Source organism: Patella vulgata, chromosome 7 (genome assembly GCF_932274485.2).
Source record: "Patella vulgata chromosome 7, xgPatVulg1.2, whole genome shotgun sequence".
Lineage (NCBI taxonomy): Eukaryota > Metazoa > Mollusca > Gastropoda > Patellidae > Patella > Patella vulgata.
In genome coordinates, this window is record NC_065885.2 from 59165279 (window position 1) to 59183099 (window position 17821).

General features: G+C 35.9%; 1 protein-coding gene across 6 annotated transcripts in view; it reads right to left on the bottom strand.

Moving 5' to 3' along the window:
- Positions 1 to 17821, bottom strand: part of LOC126827498 (plexin-B) — a 310132-nt gene that overhangs the window by 39010 nt on the left and 253301 nt on the right. For all 6 annotated transcript variants that reach the window (XM_056102566.1, XM_050556896.2, XM_056102565.1 and 3 more), the window contains one exon: positions 6609 to 6818. In XM_056102566.1, the coding sequence (XP_055958541.1) occupies positions 6609 to 6818 (210 nt within the window). The remainder of the gene's footprint in view (positions 1 to 6608; positions 6819 to 17821) is intronic.

The window sequence follows — 17821 nt, forward strand, 5'->3', positions numbered from 1 at the left end:
ATGCATGTGCAGTAGGTTTTCTCCCTAGTAAAAGGACAACTTGTGCTCATGTACAATTAACTCTAACCCACTATGTCCAAATAGAGAGAGAGGGTTTAACATCAACTCGACACAAACTAGGTCATTTCGGGACTAACACATGGTTCAATTTCATTTCAATAATTTGCTTGCGCGTAGGGTCTTTAGCAGTGGGAGGAAACTGGAGGACCAGGAGAAAACCCACGAGGTTGGACAGGCAACCCTACTCCTTGTCACTTCCAACTGGGGAATCGAAACCATGCCAGTTGACTCAATGACAAGCCTTATGATACAGCGTGCACATGACTCCTTGGTTGTACGTGACAAGGAGTAGGGTCGCCTGTCCAACCTCGTGGGTTTTCTCCAAGTCCTTTGGTTTCCTCCCACTGCTAAAGACCCCTACGTGCAAGCGAGTTATTGAAATAAAATTGAACCATGTGTTAGTCCTGAAATGACCTAATTTGTGTCGTGTGGAGGTTAAACCACATTTCTCTTTCTCTCTCTTAAATTGATATCACCAATTATGCCTTTAATTCATATGGACTGATTGTGCCTTTAATTCACATGACCAACCGTCCATCTTCAAATTAGATTCTGAATAAGTTTTGTGTACCATTTACTGTTCATTACAAGTATATCCCTGATGGACATTAACTGACAGACAGATTCCTGAGATTTAACGTGCTATTCCTCCATCAGTTCACGCTTGATTTATTTCATCTTACGGGAGATTTCACGACAAAGATTTATCCGAGCTTTTTAACAATATCTTAACAGCCTCGCATCCCATTTACTATCTATTGGACTCGAGGGAGTAATCATTGAGGAACATCATAACTAGTCTATAATTGTCTACAAAATTCTCCCATCCATTCCATTTCCCGACGACATGTAGGAAAATCAGCTACAGGTTTAACAATCTCGCTTTATTATCGCGTAAAACTCGAGAACAAAATCAACACAGGCAAGCGAGATTTCATTCTTCGATACCCAATTCTAGGTATTAATATTTAATGAATTAATGTAGATTGGAACAACAGGACGAGGATATATAAAATGTTGAAATGAGGCACACGATGATTATCAGTGAAACTATTGTGTTGTAACGACCGTTACATAAACACCAATAATTACAACGAGTCCGACTAATTCATGTCGTATCAATTGCCGATTATATTTGTGTTGGCTTCAAACTACATGTGTTTAATATCAAATGTTTATTTGGCTTCCAAACTATTAAATTAATTATTGCTATGGGAGAATTTTGCCAGTGCAGCAATTGATTTCCATCTCTGTGTAACATTAAATGATAATTATTGCTTTACAGATTAGCTTCAGACTGCATGTGGGTATATGTGATTTTTGTTTCAAACAATCAAAGTTATTATGTTATCAATGCAAGGGAGATTTTTGCCAGGGCAGCAACTGTCTAACGTTCAATGACAATGTGGCATTATTTATGAAATAAATTCAATGAGGTATCTTATTAACACAAAATATTTCAGGGTCGGTGAGGATGTTTCATTTAAAATTTCAATGAAACCATTAAAGACAATTCTTTTTTATGGCAAAAAGATGAGAGAATTTAAGTGGAATTTTGTTGTATTACTTGTCAAAAGGTTTGTAATTTCCTTAAAAAAAAACTGTTTTATGGAATTAGACGTAATAATTTCATGAATGATAAGTTTGTTCATTTCTTCCAGAAGCTTAAAGATAAATTATGGAAGTTCAGATTAAGAGCTGGCAGTTCTCACTATAATATTTAAAGCTAGATAATGTAACGGGAATATGCTGAAAATTTCAGTCAAATTTCTCCACTTTGAACCAAGATATTAGTGATTGATTTTTCGTCCTAGCCTCGATCATAATTACTAAAGTCGGTACGATAAAAAACATAGTCCTGATTATCCATTTTTTGATTTAATCATCAATGAGTGTTGAGCAGCAGATCGGATTCAAATCCAGTGACAATCCGACACATAAGAAGGCATTGAGAGTTAATTAAGGTTTTTTCATGTTAATAAATGTCTAATTAATAGTTTATATAACATTTCAGCCCTAAAGAAAGTCCTGCAATAGGCAGATTTAGCTCTTGCATAATGTATGTTTAACCTGGGCTTAGTTGTCTGAATCAAACATGTCTGACCAAGTAGAATTAGAATATAGTTAAATTACGGTCCCAATCATTACAGATTAGATATCTACTGGATTAACTGGACAATAGATAATAATTTATGAAACAATGTCTCTCTAATATAATTACAGAGTTGACTTTGATTATGTAGGCTAATCTGTAATGGTTGGGATCGCATGTTCTAATTCTACTTGGTCAGACATGTACTGGTGTGGAGTGCATCATGTAAATGTCTACATCGTTACCACATCTATTATTAACTACATCTACAACATCAACACCATATTGGGTATATAGAAATTCCATTAACCCTTTTCACCCCATTGTTATAAATCGCTTGACACTATTCACCAAACACCTACTTTTATTTGACACAGTAGATTCAGTAAAAAGGAAGCTAACAATGTCATAAAATTAGCCCAACCGTAACCATTACCAGCACATAAATATTCTGTTCTATTGTCCCGAATGTTAGACACCATATCAGATGTTTATGGTTGCCTTTCTTGCAGAAACTCAAGACATTTTTGAGGTGTAAAAGTTAATCTGTGGGTAATTAAATGGGTTTTTTGAGTCGGTCTAATGGAGAGATTATGATCTATCGTGTCTGGAATTTGTTACAATGGACCATAATAAAACTTGGTTATTGACCTACATGTTGTATATAAAAATATGGAAAAGACTATGCTCCATTAAAACCGGACATTAGATCCAACTTCCAAATCAAGTTGTATATAAAAATATGGAAAAGACTATGCTTCGTTGAAAGTGGATGTTAGGCCTTGTTGTTGGTTCTTGATAGAGTTTTTAAATCCACAGACAAAAACCCTGACAACACAAGATCCTCAATGACACCTTATTGTGAGAACTTTATGTGTAATGTAAAGGGAGAATTTTGCCAGGAGGGCAGCGGAGGTTAGATTCAACTTTACAAATCAAGTCAAGTCTTGTTGCTGGTTCTTGATAGGGTTGTTAAATCCACAACACAAGATCTTCAATGACACTTTATTGTGACAAACTTTATGTGTAATGTAAAGGGAGAATTTTGCCAGGAGAGCAGCGGAGGTTTGATTCAACTTCCAAATAAAGTCAAGTCTTGTTGCTGGTTCTTGATAGGGTTGTTAAATCCACAGAAAAAAACCCTGACAACACAAGATCTTCAATGACACTTTATTGTGACAACTTTATGTGTAATGTAAAAGGGGGAATTTTGCCAGGAGAGCAGCATTACAGGTTACAGTTTTTAAATCAGGTTGCAGACATTGTAGTACATAGAAATACGAATGCCATTAAAAAATTTGTTGTTTTTTTTTTAACCTTTCTACAGCATGATTTCATCTATCAGACAACCCCATCAACAAGCTACTTAAAGGCTTTCACATTTTTCCGATAAACTTTTAATCTGGTCATTATTTCACAAATGGTTGGGAGTAATACTGCATCCATGTGGACTATACTACATCTGTGTGCTATACAATCGCTTGTAACAATGGTACCGCAATTGTTTGTTTTATTTGGATACGAAACTAAGTCTTTGTCTATTGATACCAGATGTTAGATAAAACCTTTTAGAACATACATACTTCATTCTTTGTACTTCCGTTAAAAAAATGTTTCAGTTTTTCATTTAGAATCCATTTAAAACATTCTACGATAAAAGTCGTACTTGCCGAACGAGAATTGTTTTCATATGGCATGGGTTGGAGGTAGAAATTGTTTGGTCTTCAAAATGTATTAATTTTTAAGGGAAATGAACTTGACTACACCATTTAATGTGCTTTGAGTGAAATTTTGCCCTCACAGCCTACTCTTATTCCAATTTCTAACTGCCAAGGGATTATGAACATCTTGCCAATGGTTTAAAAGGATCTTGTTTTTTCAGAACATCAAGATGACAAGAAGCTTTTCTATGACAGGCTTAATATATCCAAAAGCGATACCTTAAAAGTCAGAACTGTTTTTATTTGGCAAGACTCGACTGAATTACTGGATTTTGACATCATTTAGTCTTGCCCAAATTGTTTCAATTTATCCACAATATTGAAAATCATTCATAATATAATACCCTAAAAATTATATTATAAAGCAAAAATTATTTCTTTAAGGTTGTTGAAAATAATATCCAATTTATGAAAAGTCTTTTGTCCCGTTGTCATCAGACGTTTAATTAGTTTCCATGTAGGTTCAGGGGAGGATAACAAACAAGAGAGAACACTGCCAAACAATCAAGAAATGAAGAGCCATTTTGAATTTGTAAAGAAAATTCATTAGAACTTCATCTCGTTGTATTGAGTTTTTCGAGATAATGGCAAGAAGATTCGATAGTATTAATCGTTGTAATGTTAACTTGTTTATGAATAATATTGATCCCATGTGCACTTCCTTGGAAACCAGCCCTTTGATCAGACGACAAAAAAAACGGCTCTATTTAAATTTCATATTATGCGTCTGCTTACATCAGAGAAAAGGTGGTATAATGAAACGTATACCACGGACCTTTATCAGACCAGAGGAAAGTCAATAATGGCTTTTTTTTTTCTCTCCTTGGGTATTAAAAGTTTTAAGCTATGTGCAAGCTGTTCTAACAAGGCACAAGTACGTTCTATTGATCTCAGTTGAAAATTTTCTTTTGATCTTCTGGCGTCTTTAACGATTTTCTATCTTCCTGCAATTTTCTCTCTCTTTCTTCCATTAATCGTGATGGTCCGAGTCATACCGCAGCGGCAGCAGCGAGAGCCTATATCAGAGTACATCAGAATCCTGACAGATCAAAGCGATTACCTGCAGGCGAGTTATTGGAATTTAATAGACCTATAATACGATATACTTGTGTACTCTGTCGGACATGTTGCTTTTGCTAATTTTTTTCCTCCCCCTGATAATGATCATTTAATTATCTTAATGTGGCTTCGTGCAGCTATTACCGAGAGATGTTGAAAAAAAAATATGTCTGATTGAAGTTTGCGAAATATCTATAACATATAATGAAGTATTTATTTACAATACAAGATCTATGAGCGTCTATCCAACAATTCAGATTGTAAAGGCTTTGAAGTGGAGGAAGGGAGAAACATGTAATTAGAGAGAGAGAGAGAGAGAGAGAGAGGGGTCACAACTAGGTCATTTTAGGACTAACAAATGGTTCAATTTTATTTCTATAATTTGCTTGCACGTAGGGGTCTGTAGCAGAAAGAGAGAGAGAGAGAGAGAGAGAGATGCAACCAACACCAACTAGGACATTTTGGGACTTATATACGGTTGATATTGACTTCAATTATACACTTCCTCACAAGGGTCTTTCGAAAGGTTTTGGGGACAAGCATGGTATATTTGTATCCCAATAATTCGCTTGTAGTGACAATGGGAAGAAAACAAAGGAAACAGAGAAAAACCATGAGGTTAGACACACCTAATACTTAGGTTCCATAGATCATCCAATATCTGTTGTAATGTCACAATTAAAATATTTTTGTCCTTATCAACCTCATACATTGTAAATCGTTTATCTCAGAATCAACACATGTAAGTTGATATAATCAAAACTCTAACAATGTGTTGACAGCATGTCTTCAAATGTTTTCTCCATCCAAACTAAATTCCACTCATTGCTTTGTGGTCTTTAAAGACAATAAAATCTTCTCATTTTCAGTTTCCATCACTTGCCGAATTTAATGATGCTTAGCTTGAGTTTAAATAAGCATATTTATAATTTGAAGTATGTGTCAGATTGCCTGTACTGATCAACATCTCGGTAAAATATGCCATGTATTTATGTTTTATTCACGAAATTTACCTCATACTTCAGCCTAGACAAATGAAATGAAATGGAATTTAACGCTTGACTTTTTTTGCATCAACTGGGCTAATGAAGGCGGGCATATGCCATACAGTATGCAATGGCGCTACGGTCCACTTTAATATTGAATTCCAACTGTGCACGCCAATGAGTACACATGACTTAAGGTAGGCCTATTCATTCCATCTGAAGGACTAGACACTGTCCTTTCCAGTTTTGAATGCATCTAGCATGATTGTGATTATTATAATGTGTATTGTTATTTGCGTAATGTTAATATTCATATTATTAGTTGAGTAATGTAAATATTTGTATTGCTATATGAGTAATGTTAATATGTGTATTGTTATATGAGTAATGTTAATATTTGTATTGCTATTTGAGTAATGTTAATATTTGTATTGCTGTTTGAGTAATGTTAATATTTGTTTTGTTATTTGAGTCATGCTTTTATTTGTATTGTTATTTGAGTATTGTTAATTGTTATTCAAGTAATGTTAATTGTTATTTGAGTATTGTTTATATTTGTATTGTTAGTTGAGTAATGTTTATATTTGAGTAATGTCTCGTCATTTATCAGGAATAAATGACATTTTATACCAGTCTTATATCTTTATTTGAGTTTTTGGATTGAGGGACACCAAATATTTTGACACTTACCTTTTTCAGTTCTCCTTCAGATGTTCCGACAAAAGCCACTGTATGTTCGTTGATGGTGGTAAGAGCTACAGAAGTTAACGATGTACCGCTGTAGGTAATGGCAGGTGGTTTAACCATGGGATTGATCCCAACCACCATGGAGAAACTCTCTAGATTCGTATTGCATAAATATTCATCATCTTCTTCTATATTGTGTGTAACCAAACCACTCTGAAATTAAAATAAAAATATTTTAATATTAATGTGTTTTTATTTATTCAGCTCTCTACTTTCCATTTTCATTATAAACCTCCAACCTCGTGGGTTTTCTCCGGGTTCTCCGGTTCCCTCCTACTGCTAAAGACACCTACGCGCAAGTAAATTATTGAAATAAAATTAAACCATATGTTAGTCCCGAAATGACCTAGTTTGTGTCGAGTTGATGTTAAACCCTCTCTCTCTATTTGGACATAGTGGGTTAGAGTTAATTGTACATGAGCACAAGTTGTCCTTTTACTAGGGAGAAAACCTACTGCACATGCATAGTTTCAATTCCCTCATTGTACGTGACAAGGGGTAGGGTCCTCCGATATCCTCCCACTGCTAAAGACCCCTACTTCCAAGCGAATTATTGAAATAAAATTGAACCATATGTTAGTCCCGAAATGACCTAGTTTGTTTCGAGTGGACGTTAAACCCCATTTCTCTCTCTCTCATTATAAACCCTTGATGAAGATCCATTCAAATCCCTAAATCGTTTTTAATCTACTATATATTTATCAAATCACTGGTCTGACTATTGTGTGGTTTGGGCTGACATGTGCTAGTTATGTAAGATATTGTCCTCCATTCGGTTTAAACATAAAGAAGAAATGTGCTTTTATTTATTCAGCTGACCCTTGTACTTGTAATTTCATTTTAAACCCTTGATAAAGATCCATTCAAATCCCTAAATTGGTTTTAATCTAGAATATATTTATCAAATCTCTAGACCCCTGTTGGCTATTACTCTTTTAATCTGGTCTCAACGAAAACTGTCTTACAGTAATAGAATAGTGAGAGGTTTAACGTACACTTGACATAACCTAGTATGTAATTTTATTTCAATAATTTGTTTCTGTATTAACAGGGGTCTTAAAACAGTGGGAGTTTACCTAGGAGAAAAAACAGAAGGTTGGCAGCAGATAGGTAGTTTTTGAGTTTTTGTTTAAAGACACTGCGAGATTGAGCTCTCCATAGAGAGTAACCTGAGATATATTTGTGCACTGTTTTGTGTTGTCTGTATTTTATTGTATAATTTTCCTGCGTTATCTACTGGAGTAGAGAGAGTGATTAGCTAATCAATTACTTTAGTGCCTATATAAACAACATCATCCATTTTTAATTTGACAGATTCAATTTTTTATTTTATTTAATAAATCTAATGCATGTCATTATAAAAGGCAAATAAAACACAAGTCGATTATGGTTCAATTCCAGAAACTTGCTTCAACTGGTGTTGAACATGACGCTGCGGACTGTCAAAACAAGCCGAAAGAGACTGAGTGCAGGAGTATGGAGGTCACAGATAGTGTAAAATTATATGAAGGCTAGTTTACAGCCGACGTCAGACACCAAACACATTTACACGTATCCCTCCCGTATCTGTTGATCAGCTGTCAAATATTGGTAAATAATTAGCCATTAAAATAATGTAGAAATGAGTTAATCAATAAACGGAGATAATTAAAGTTGAATATGAGTGATTATGTTTGATTGATCCGATTCCAGTAATTACACGACTCTTAAACCTCATCACAATTAGCTGCAAATATGAAAAGATAAAATCGGCATAAATATTTGGCATTTACACATGTCAAAATGTTTTTTGGGGTTATTAATTACAAATCTGTATTAAAACTTTGACGCTTAAACTGAGAGAGAGAGAAAGTTTTAATGTCCACTTGACACAAACTAAGTCCTTTCAGGACTAACATATGGTTCAATTTTATTTCAATAATTTTCTTGTGTGTAGTGGTTTTTAGCAGTAGGAGGAAACCGGAGGACCTGGAGAAAACCCATGAGTTTGGACAGACGACTCTTCTCCTTGTCATGTACAAGCGGGAAACCAAAACCACGCCGCTTGACCCAATGACAGAGCTGGTAATTTCACACACACGCATGTTAAACCACTAGACCACACAACCCCTCCCCCGTCACTTAAACAAGAACTAGTACCAGATGTTTCATGAAACAGTCCATGGTATTGCATACTTAAGCATATAATACAAAAAAATACTTCATGTTAGTCTCAAAAAGATCTGAGTAAAAAGTGGATGAGAGATTTAAAACCCATCCTAAACCTCAGCCATTTTGATACTAACTAATCTGGCCATCAAACCCCCACCCCAGTCAGAAGGCAAGCCCCCAACCCATGCAGAAGGCAAGCTACCACCCCAGTCAGAAAGCAAACCACCACCCCAGTCAGAAGGCAAACCCCCATCCCAGTCAGAAGGCAAACCCCCATCCCAGACAGAAGACAAACCCCTGCCCCAATCAGAAGGCAAACCCCCATCCAAGTCAGAAGGCAAACAGTCAATACATTACAAATACATTCCTCATAAGCAGGGCAGAAACAAAGTAAATCTTAGTGAACTAATACTCAAGGGTATACAGTAACTCCAATCAAAATGTGACATTAAGTTATTGGAATAAAAAAAAACACTTGAAAGAAACAAAATGTTAAGAGCCATTAGAGTTCTGGGGATTAAATTTGTGCACTTTTTCATCCAGGAATTTGTCAATTTGCAGTCCAAGACTAGCAGACCGAAGAACTTGAGACGGTCTCGATGCTTGTCATCTTGTGGACCATTTAAAATTGATGTTATCAGTCACAGTGACAATTAGTCTAGTGCCATCTTGAGAATCACCTGTATTTAAAACAAAAGCCGTAATTTTTCAAAGTGCTGGCTTTCAAATGTGTTAGGTGCAATAATCGGTCACAGGGTTGTCATTCGGTCCAGTGGCAGTGGTGTCACAAGTGGTGTAGTAATCTCGTCCCGGGGTAAGACAGATGGCCGACAGTGACAGATGATGTAATTTCCTTTAGTAATAGAATTCATTCAACATCATTCCAACACACTACTGGTTTCCCTCGGCAACCAACAGCAACAGTTGTATGGCTGCGGCAACTCTTGGGGAAACAATTTCTACACAGAAACACCAGATAGGACAAGTTTCAACACCAGGGACAAATTATCTTTGATTTTTAGAATTTTGTCATCTCATGCAATTTGCTCCTTTCGTGAAATTGTTTTTTTTTTTCCTTTCCCCATTTATTCAAAATGTAATGATGGATAACAGAGCTTCATTTTAGTAAATTGAATCAAATGACATTCCAGTTTTTAAGATACTGAGATTAATATTTCAATGGCGTGGCCGTGGTGGCCAAAATTATATAAAAAAAAAATATATTGAACTTTTTCTGGCAAGGAATCAGACACTTCATCAATAAATGCCATTTGTCCTGTCAACAAAAATTCATCTTAAAATCAGGAAATGATCATATAACATTTCAACTTTTCAGTAAATGACGTGTCATTTTTGGGAGGTGTAACTTGTCAATGTCAACGAAGAAACCTTTGAAATCAAACCAAAGTCAAAATCCAGGAAAACCTCTTGTGGCAGTTTGTAACGAGAAATGACGAAATGAATATCAAACCCATAAAATGTTGCCACATGTTTCTGATGTTTCAACCATGGGAATTTCATGAAATTTCAGTTTTGACAGCTTATTGGCAATCCATTTTTAACAGATCAAATGTTTTTAATATTTTTGACAACAACATGTTCTTCTATACCCCTCAAGCTGATTAGAGAAGTCTTAAACTTAAATAATTTAAGAATGCTCCATCTCAATTGGCAAAAAGCCACAATTTGGACTGGGATTTTGATTGTCAGCAATGGAACGGCTATATTGTTTACGTATTAAAGAATGAGGTCATTCAGCCTTTTGTTTCCTTACCAATTTGTTCATAACCCTATAAAAATACTGAAATGTTATAATATTTTAGTTTTAAGTTTCCATGAATAGACCCCTGTTACCAATTTGTTCATAACACTATAAAAATACTGAAATGTAATAATATATTAGTTTTAAGTTTTCATGAATAGACCCCTGGGCCTTTTGTTTTGTTTCAATACCGATTTATTAAGGGGCTAAAGATTTGAGACAAGAACTTCATTTTTATCAGTCAAAAAAGTGGTTTATTTCTTTATGACCTTTTCATTGAATCGCAAACGTTTCTCGATTATCATATTCTGCATTAAAGATGTCAGAATAATCGTGATTAGCCAGCTTATAAAGTTGTTTTACGGAGATTTGATATCAGAAGTTTGTGGAGTCGATATTTAAGATAACGGCAGGAGATATCTAGACACCAGAAAGATCATTTGGTATGAAAACCATATCAAGGTGATAACCATAGAATTCTAAAATATCTTGAAATAATAAATATTTCAGATATATGATCTTAGTACAGTAATGTAGTTAAACCTTGAAGGGGGATCACGTGGCTAAGTGGGTAAGACGCTGGCTCACTAGCCTGGAGGTCGGGTGTTAGATCCCTGCATTGGCCGAGAAAGTTCGTCACGATTTTCCGGCATGGTTTCCCCTTGTCAGTGATGCAGGACGGAGGGCCTGACAAGGACAGCTGTCTAGTCGTTCGGATGTTACGAAAAACCAAGGTCCCGTGTACACATTGGCGTGCACGTAAAAGATCCCTTGGCAGTTGGAATTCGATATAAGAGTAGGCCGTAGCGCTGCTGCCCGGGCAAAAATTTCCCTCATAGCACATTGTTTGGCGTATGCCCGTCTACATTAGCCCAGGTTAGGAGCAGAAAAGTAGGACGTTAAACCCCATTTCATTTCATTTGTTAAACCCTGAAGCATATTTCCCAGTTATGACAGAATACTCCCCACCCATATTTCTGTTCTGGTGGGGAGCTGGCCGAGTAATTTTATGCATGGAGAGAGAGAGAAATGGGGTTTAACGTCCACTAGGCACAAACTAGATCATTTCAAGACAAGCATATTATTTCAATAATCTGGTTGTGCGTAGGTGTCTTTAATAGTGGGAGGAAACTGTGGGATCCAGAGAAAACCCACGAGGTTGAACAGGCGACCCTACTCCTGGTCTCAAAATGATCTAGTCTGCCTTGAGTAGACAATATATCTGATCCCTCTCCCTGACTCAACTCAACCCACACCTCCCCCCCCCACCCTTCCACGCTCTCAGTAGTAAAAAAATTTATATGTTAGTCAAGAAATGACCAAAGTCAAACGCATCATTCAAATCCTTTTTCATCCAGTCATTTATCAGTCACCCTACCCCCATTTGACATGTATTTTTAACGATTGTTTTTCTGTAAAGGTTAAAGGTCGTTAAGTGAATCAGTCGTGGATAGTATTGATTACGCGACGTTAATTAGAACTAGTACAAGTTACTAAAATAATCTCCTTTTATTCTCACATTCCGATACTTCAGGTCGTCAATACAATACATCCTATCTCTCGGATAAAATTACCATCATTGTTTGAAACTAACCAAGGTCATTGCAGATATACATTTTTCTTTTTTTTTTCAAGTAATTACAACTGCTTTGATCTCTAGCGTCTGATTATTCCAGTCTACACCAATAGTATTTATTGCCCATGCCCTCCAGATAAGAATATGGCGTCACCATTTGACTTGACTTGTGGAATATGTCTAGCCTCGTTCTTCGAGACCCTTGTTACAAATGGCGGTGAAATGTATTATGGTACATGATTTGTGTACCAATAGTAAAATGATTATTTTGTCTTAAATTTTAGATATCTGAAGCCCATCTTCTCCCTGTAAGATCACGAAATCAATGTTGATTTAAATTGACAAATAATTTGTGTTTTCAATGTCAAAGACTGAGTTAGAGACTTGGCTTTTTTAACGTCAATTAAACCGTGGAAAATTAGATATTGTCTGATTATATGCAAATAAAAAGAAATGGGGTTTAACGTCCTACTGTTCTGCTCCGAACTGGGCTAATGAAGACCAGCATACACCATACAGTGTGCTATGAGGGAAATTTTGCCAGGGCAGCAGCACTTTGGCCTACTCGTATGTATCGAATTCCAACTGTCAAAGGATCTTTTATGTGCACGCCAATGTGTACACAGGATCTCTGTTTTTCATGACTAGACAGCTGTCCTTATCAGGCCCTCAATCCTGCACCACTGACAACGAGAAACCATGTCAAAAAATCCTGATGAACTTTCTCGGCCAATGCAGGAATGGAACACCCGACCTCCAGACTATCGAGCCAGCGTCTTACCCACTTAGCCACCATGGCTCCCTATATGCAAACGAGGATCATTGCCTTTATATTACCACCTATATAGATAACCTATGAGTATATTATTATAAACACCAGTAGCAAGTGTTTAAAATTAAACCAGTCATGGTCTAAGAATTCAAGTATGTACCACTACTGTTAAAATTCAACACAAATATTTCAAAACTATTTCAAAACTATTTTACGGATCAGTTAGTGAGAATGTGAACTATTTGGGCACCAAAGATTGTAATATTTCCACCACAGAATATAAACCAGACATGTTTACAGTTACCCCGACAACCATGTTATGACATTTCAGCCTTCCAAAACAGGTTGCAGTTGACCTCATTTCAAACTTCCAGCATAATAACTTTCAAATGTGAAAGTCTAATATTTTAGCAGCTGTTTTTCATATCCACTGTTTTAACTTTCTTTAAACTCTCTGATGTTTCTGGAGAGAGTTTTTCCAACACACCAAACACTAAGTTCACTGTCTTTTTTAAAAATAACATATTAATCATCCCACCCAGAATTGTATTTATTATGAAATCGGGAAACCTTGGAAACCTGTACTTTCAAAAACTCCACGTTTCTGGAAAGAGTTTATCAAACGAGTTTATCAAACACACTAACACCCGAGTTCACTGTCTTTTTTAAAAACAACATATTAATCATCCCACCCAGAATTGTATTTATTATGAAATCGGGAAACCTTGGAAACCTGTACTTTGTGCTTTTGGGTTGACTTCTGCTCGGCACTTCCTGCCGCGAATAAACGTAAATATCAAAATGAGGGTTTTATCTTTGTAAACCAATTCGTAGATTGTGTTTCACGCCAGATCCTGTCTCGTCTCGTTATCTAATAGTTGATTATTATATACGCAGGGAAAAGTTGCCAAAAAAATCTCTTCTGCCATTCTGTGCTTCATGGGAATACGGTTCAAGATGTACGCGGAACGAAGCAAGACATTATAAATAAAAGGTTAAAGCTATATAAACATCCAAACGTAGAAATAGTAGGCTTGAATCTTGAAACGCCATCTTATAAAAACATCTCATAAACTGATCTAATCTAGTGAACTTTATAACCATCATAACTCACCTACTTGTGTTACATAATAAATAGGTCATCTTGGGACTAACATATGGTCTATCTTTGTAAGAATAACTAGGTTATGGACTATCTTTATAAGAATAACTAGGTTACTTTGCGACTAACATATGGTCTCTCAGGTTAAGGATAAAGCCAATTTATATAAGCCATTGGCTTGTTCTGGTATTCTGTGAAACTGGAGGACCCGGAGGCAACACTACTCTTTGTCAAAAACAAGTGTGGGATCAATGCCACTTGACTCATTGACAGACCTAATGAACAAAAGGCAAATATTAGACCATTTTTTTGTTTTTTTGCAATTTGTTTTAAAACAATTTCGTCCTTTAAATCCTGGCATATCTATCTTCTATACTAATATTTGTGACTGTCGTTTGTCTGTTTGTCTGTCTGTTCGGGGTTGGCAGCTACACTAGGTCTGCCCCGAGTCTGAAATTTGGGGTATTGGGGTAGCTCGGACTGGGGAGTAACATAGGCCAGGTGGCGTTAATCTATCACTTCCGGTTTCAGGGTTATGACCCCCGAGCGAAGCCGGGCATTCTTCTAGTAATACATAAATGATCTTTTACGTCTAATTTTATATATCTCACTATTTCAATTTTCAATTTATGTGCGCTTATTCTTAGATTTGTTATTGCTTTTCCGTGTTTTCGATTTTTAATCATATGTAAATAATTTTTATAATTTATATTACTTTGATATTTGCATATATTCTTAGCTTATTTAAAGAAGTTCCATCTATGCCTTTATTATTTATTTTTTTCGGGGGGGGGGGGGAGCGGGGACATTAAATGATTATAGTATGTTTATAAGTCTATATTTGATTTTATCTATTCACAATTTTTAATAAATGAAAACCATGTATATTTTTATTTAACACAAGTCTTGCTGAGTTTAAAGTAGGTAGTTTTTTTAATTCTTTCATAGTTTTTTTTAGTGTTAAACATCTAATAAAGCTTTCAATTGGCGTACATCCCATTTCTACGCGTACAGCTATGTTGCTACTTTATCTGTTTGAATAGAACCAATAAAATTATAAAATATTTTTTTTTCACATTCATATTTTTTCATCACACAAATTAGTCTTCATAGTAAAATCTGTTCTTATCTACTAGGCCACCTACAACATCTTTCAATATGGAAGCAAATGTCAATCTCATAAAACATGTCATGACTGTTTATTTTATAAAAATAATTTAGAGTGTCAGGAATTGTTTTATAATGGTAGTGTGAAAGCTACTGTAGACAAAACATGTGCCGAAGAATTTTGTTCAAGGGCATGATTGAGCCCGTCATTTACATATGTATGTAATGTATATTTTTTTTAGAAGGAGAGAGAAAGTAATGGGGTTTAACATCCACTCGACACAAACTAGGTCATTTCGGGACTAATTCATGGTTCTATTCTATCTGAACAATTCGATTTCGCGTAGGGGTCTTTAGCAGTGGGAGGAAACTGAAGGACCCAACGAAAAACCAAGAGTTTGGACAGGCGACCCTATTCCTTGTCACATAGAAGCGAGGAATCGAAACCATGTCACTTGACTCAATAACAGACCTTATGATTTCATGCGTTAAACCACCCAACCCCCCTTTATAGTACATGTATAGCAATGTCAAATATGTTATTTCATGAAGAAAGCCATAGTGGATCAGGTAGGAGAATTCTGCCCAGGCAGTGTTTTCTTTGAATTCAAACTGCCAAGGGTTCTTTAAAGTACATTATAATTTGTACCATGTATGTTTAAAAATGTCTAGATAATTTTGCACAGACAGAAACATTTTCGCCTACTCATCTTTGATTCAAACTGCCATGGGGTCTTTTAATGTACATGTGAATTTGTACATGAGTGGATCTAAATTTTCATCCCATCCCATCCCAATAAATAGTCAATACTTCCTTGTCAGCTTAAAAAGTGCCGGAGCACTAAAGAAAAGCAGAAGTGAACTAACAAATCTGTAATTTCCCATGTGTAACTATATCCTACCATTAACCTAAATTATCTTCCAAAAATAAAACTTTTATTTCTCGATAATAATGGTGCATCTTTCAACACATAAATTGTCTGAGAAATCCTGGTGAAAAAAAAAATACCACATGTAACATTTTCACAGCACCATTTTGGAAAATAATGGCGATGAAAAGATAAATATGCAAAGAATGGCAGACAGAGAGTTGTTATTTTCTGATCTTACCAGAAATGAATGAAAATTTGTGATATTTCAGAATTCTCAGCAAATAATTACTGTCAACAAATATCAGTTAATCGAGATGAAATGGGGTCTAACAACCTACGTTTTTGCACCAACCAGATAAAAGATGATGATGGTAATGGGAGATGCTAATTGAGGCCGGTTGAGGAGATTCGGATGTATCCGGAATCCAAAATGGCTGCGTTATATAAATAAGAATTTTGGGGAATACTAACCCCAACCGTAACCCTTTCAAGAAGACTGAACTTAGATCCAATTTACCAGACTTAAAAGGGTTAGGGTTAGTATTCCCAAAAATACTTATTTATATAGAGCGGCCATTTTGGACTCCGGGAATACCAGAACCTCCCCAACCGGCCTACAATTAGCATCTTCTGATGGTAATAGGGCATGCGATGTGCTAGTTTGGAAAAAGACCTGACACCTACTGGAATACATCTTTGAAGATATACCGCGTAGAAGGGAAGGTAATCATATTGTTTTAAATACCTAAAATCGAAGAATGTGATATATTAAACATGCATTATGCAAGAGCTAAATCTACCCATTGCAGGTGTTTCTTTAGGCCTGAAATGTTCTATAAATTATTAATTAGACATTAATTAACAAAACAAGATCATAATCAACTCTTGATTTTAACTAGATTAGAACACTTTACCAATTAAAAATTTAATTTAAAAATTGGAAAGCGAGGCCAAGTCTTGAATATATCAGTGCCCTGGGTTACCACAATGCACACATCTTGTCAAAACTCCAAACAGTGATAACTTTGCTCAGAATAAAGTAATTTGACCGAAATTTTCAATATACTCAATTTTAACTAATTTTAAACTGGTATATCAAGAATGGCTATCTCTTAATATAAAATCTTTAACTCCTTACTGAAAATACTACCAGTTGGTTGAATCTCTGTACAGTGCAGGCAGGTCAGTGATACGGTTGGGGACCAAATCAAAATTTTAAAAGTACCGATATAGATAATGTTCCTCAAGCAAATGAAATGAAATGAAATGGGGTTTAACGTCCTACTGTTTTGCTCCGAACTGGGCTAATGAAGACGGGCATACGCCATACAGTGTGCTATGAGGGTAATTTTGCCCGGACAGCGGCACTACAGCCTACTCTTATATCGAATTCCAACTGTCAAGGGATCTTTAACGTGCACGCCAATGTGTACACAGGACCTCGGTTTTTCGTCTCATCCGAATGACTAGACAGCTGTCCTTGTCAGGCCCTCCGTCCTGCATCACTGACAAGTGGATGAACTTTCTCGGCCAATGCAGGGATCGAACACCCGACCTCCAGGCTAGGGAGCCAGCGCCTTACCCACTTAGCCACCGTGATCCCCGTTCCTCAAGCAACAAGACTGACAAGACTGTATTATTAAAGTACAGTATAGGACGCATTTCACGTGTTTGTCCTTTATACAAATGGATATAAACTTCTCCCTTTATTTCACCTTGAGTGTAACATTTTTTATATGCTAATCCAAATTATTGAAATTTGTTCTGCAATGTTTCAAGACAGGCGGCATGTTAAATCTGCCTGAACGTGCAAT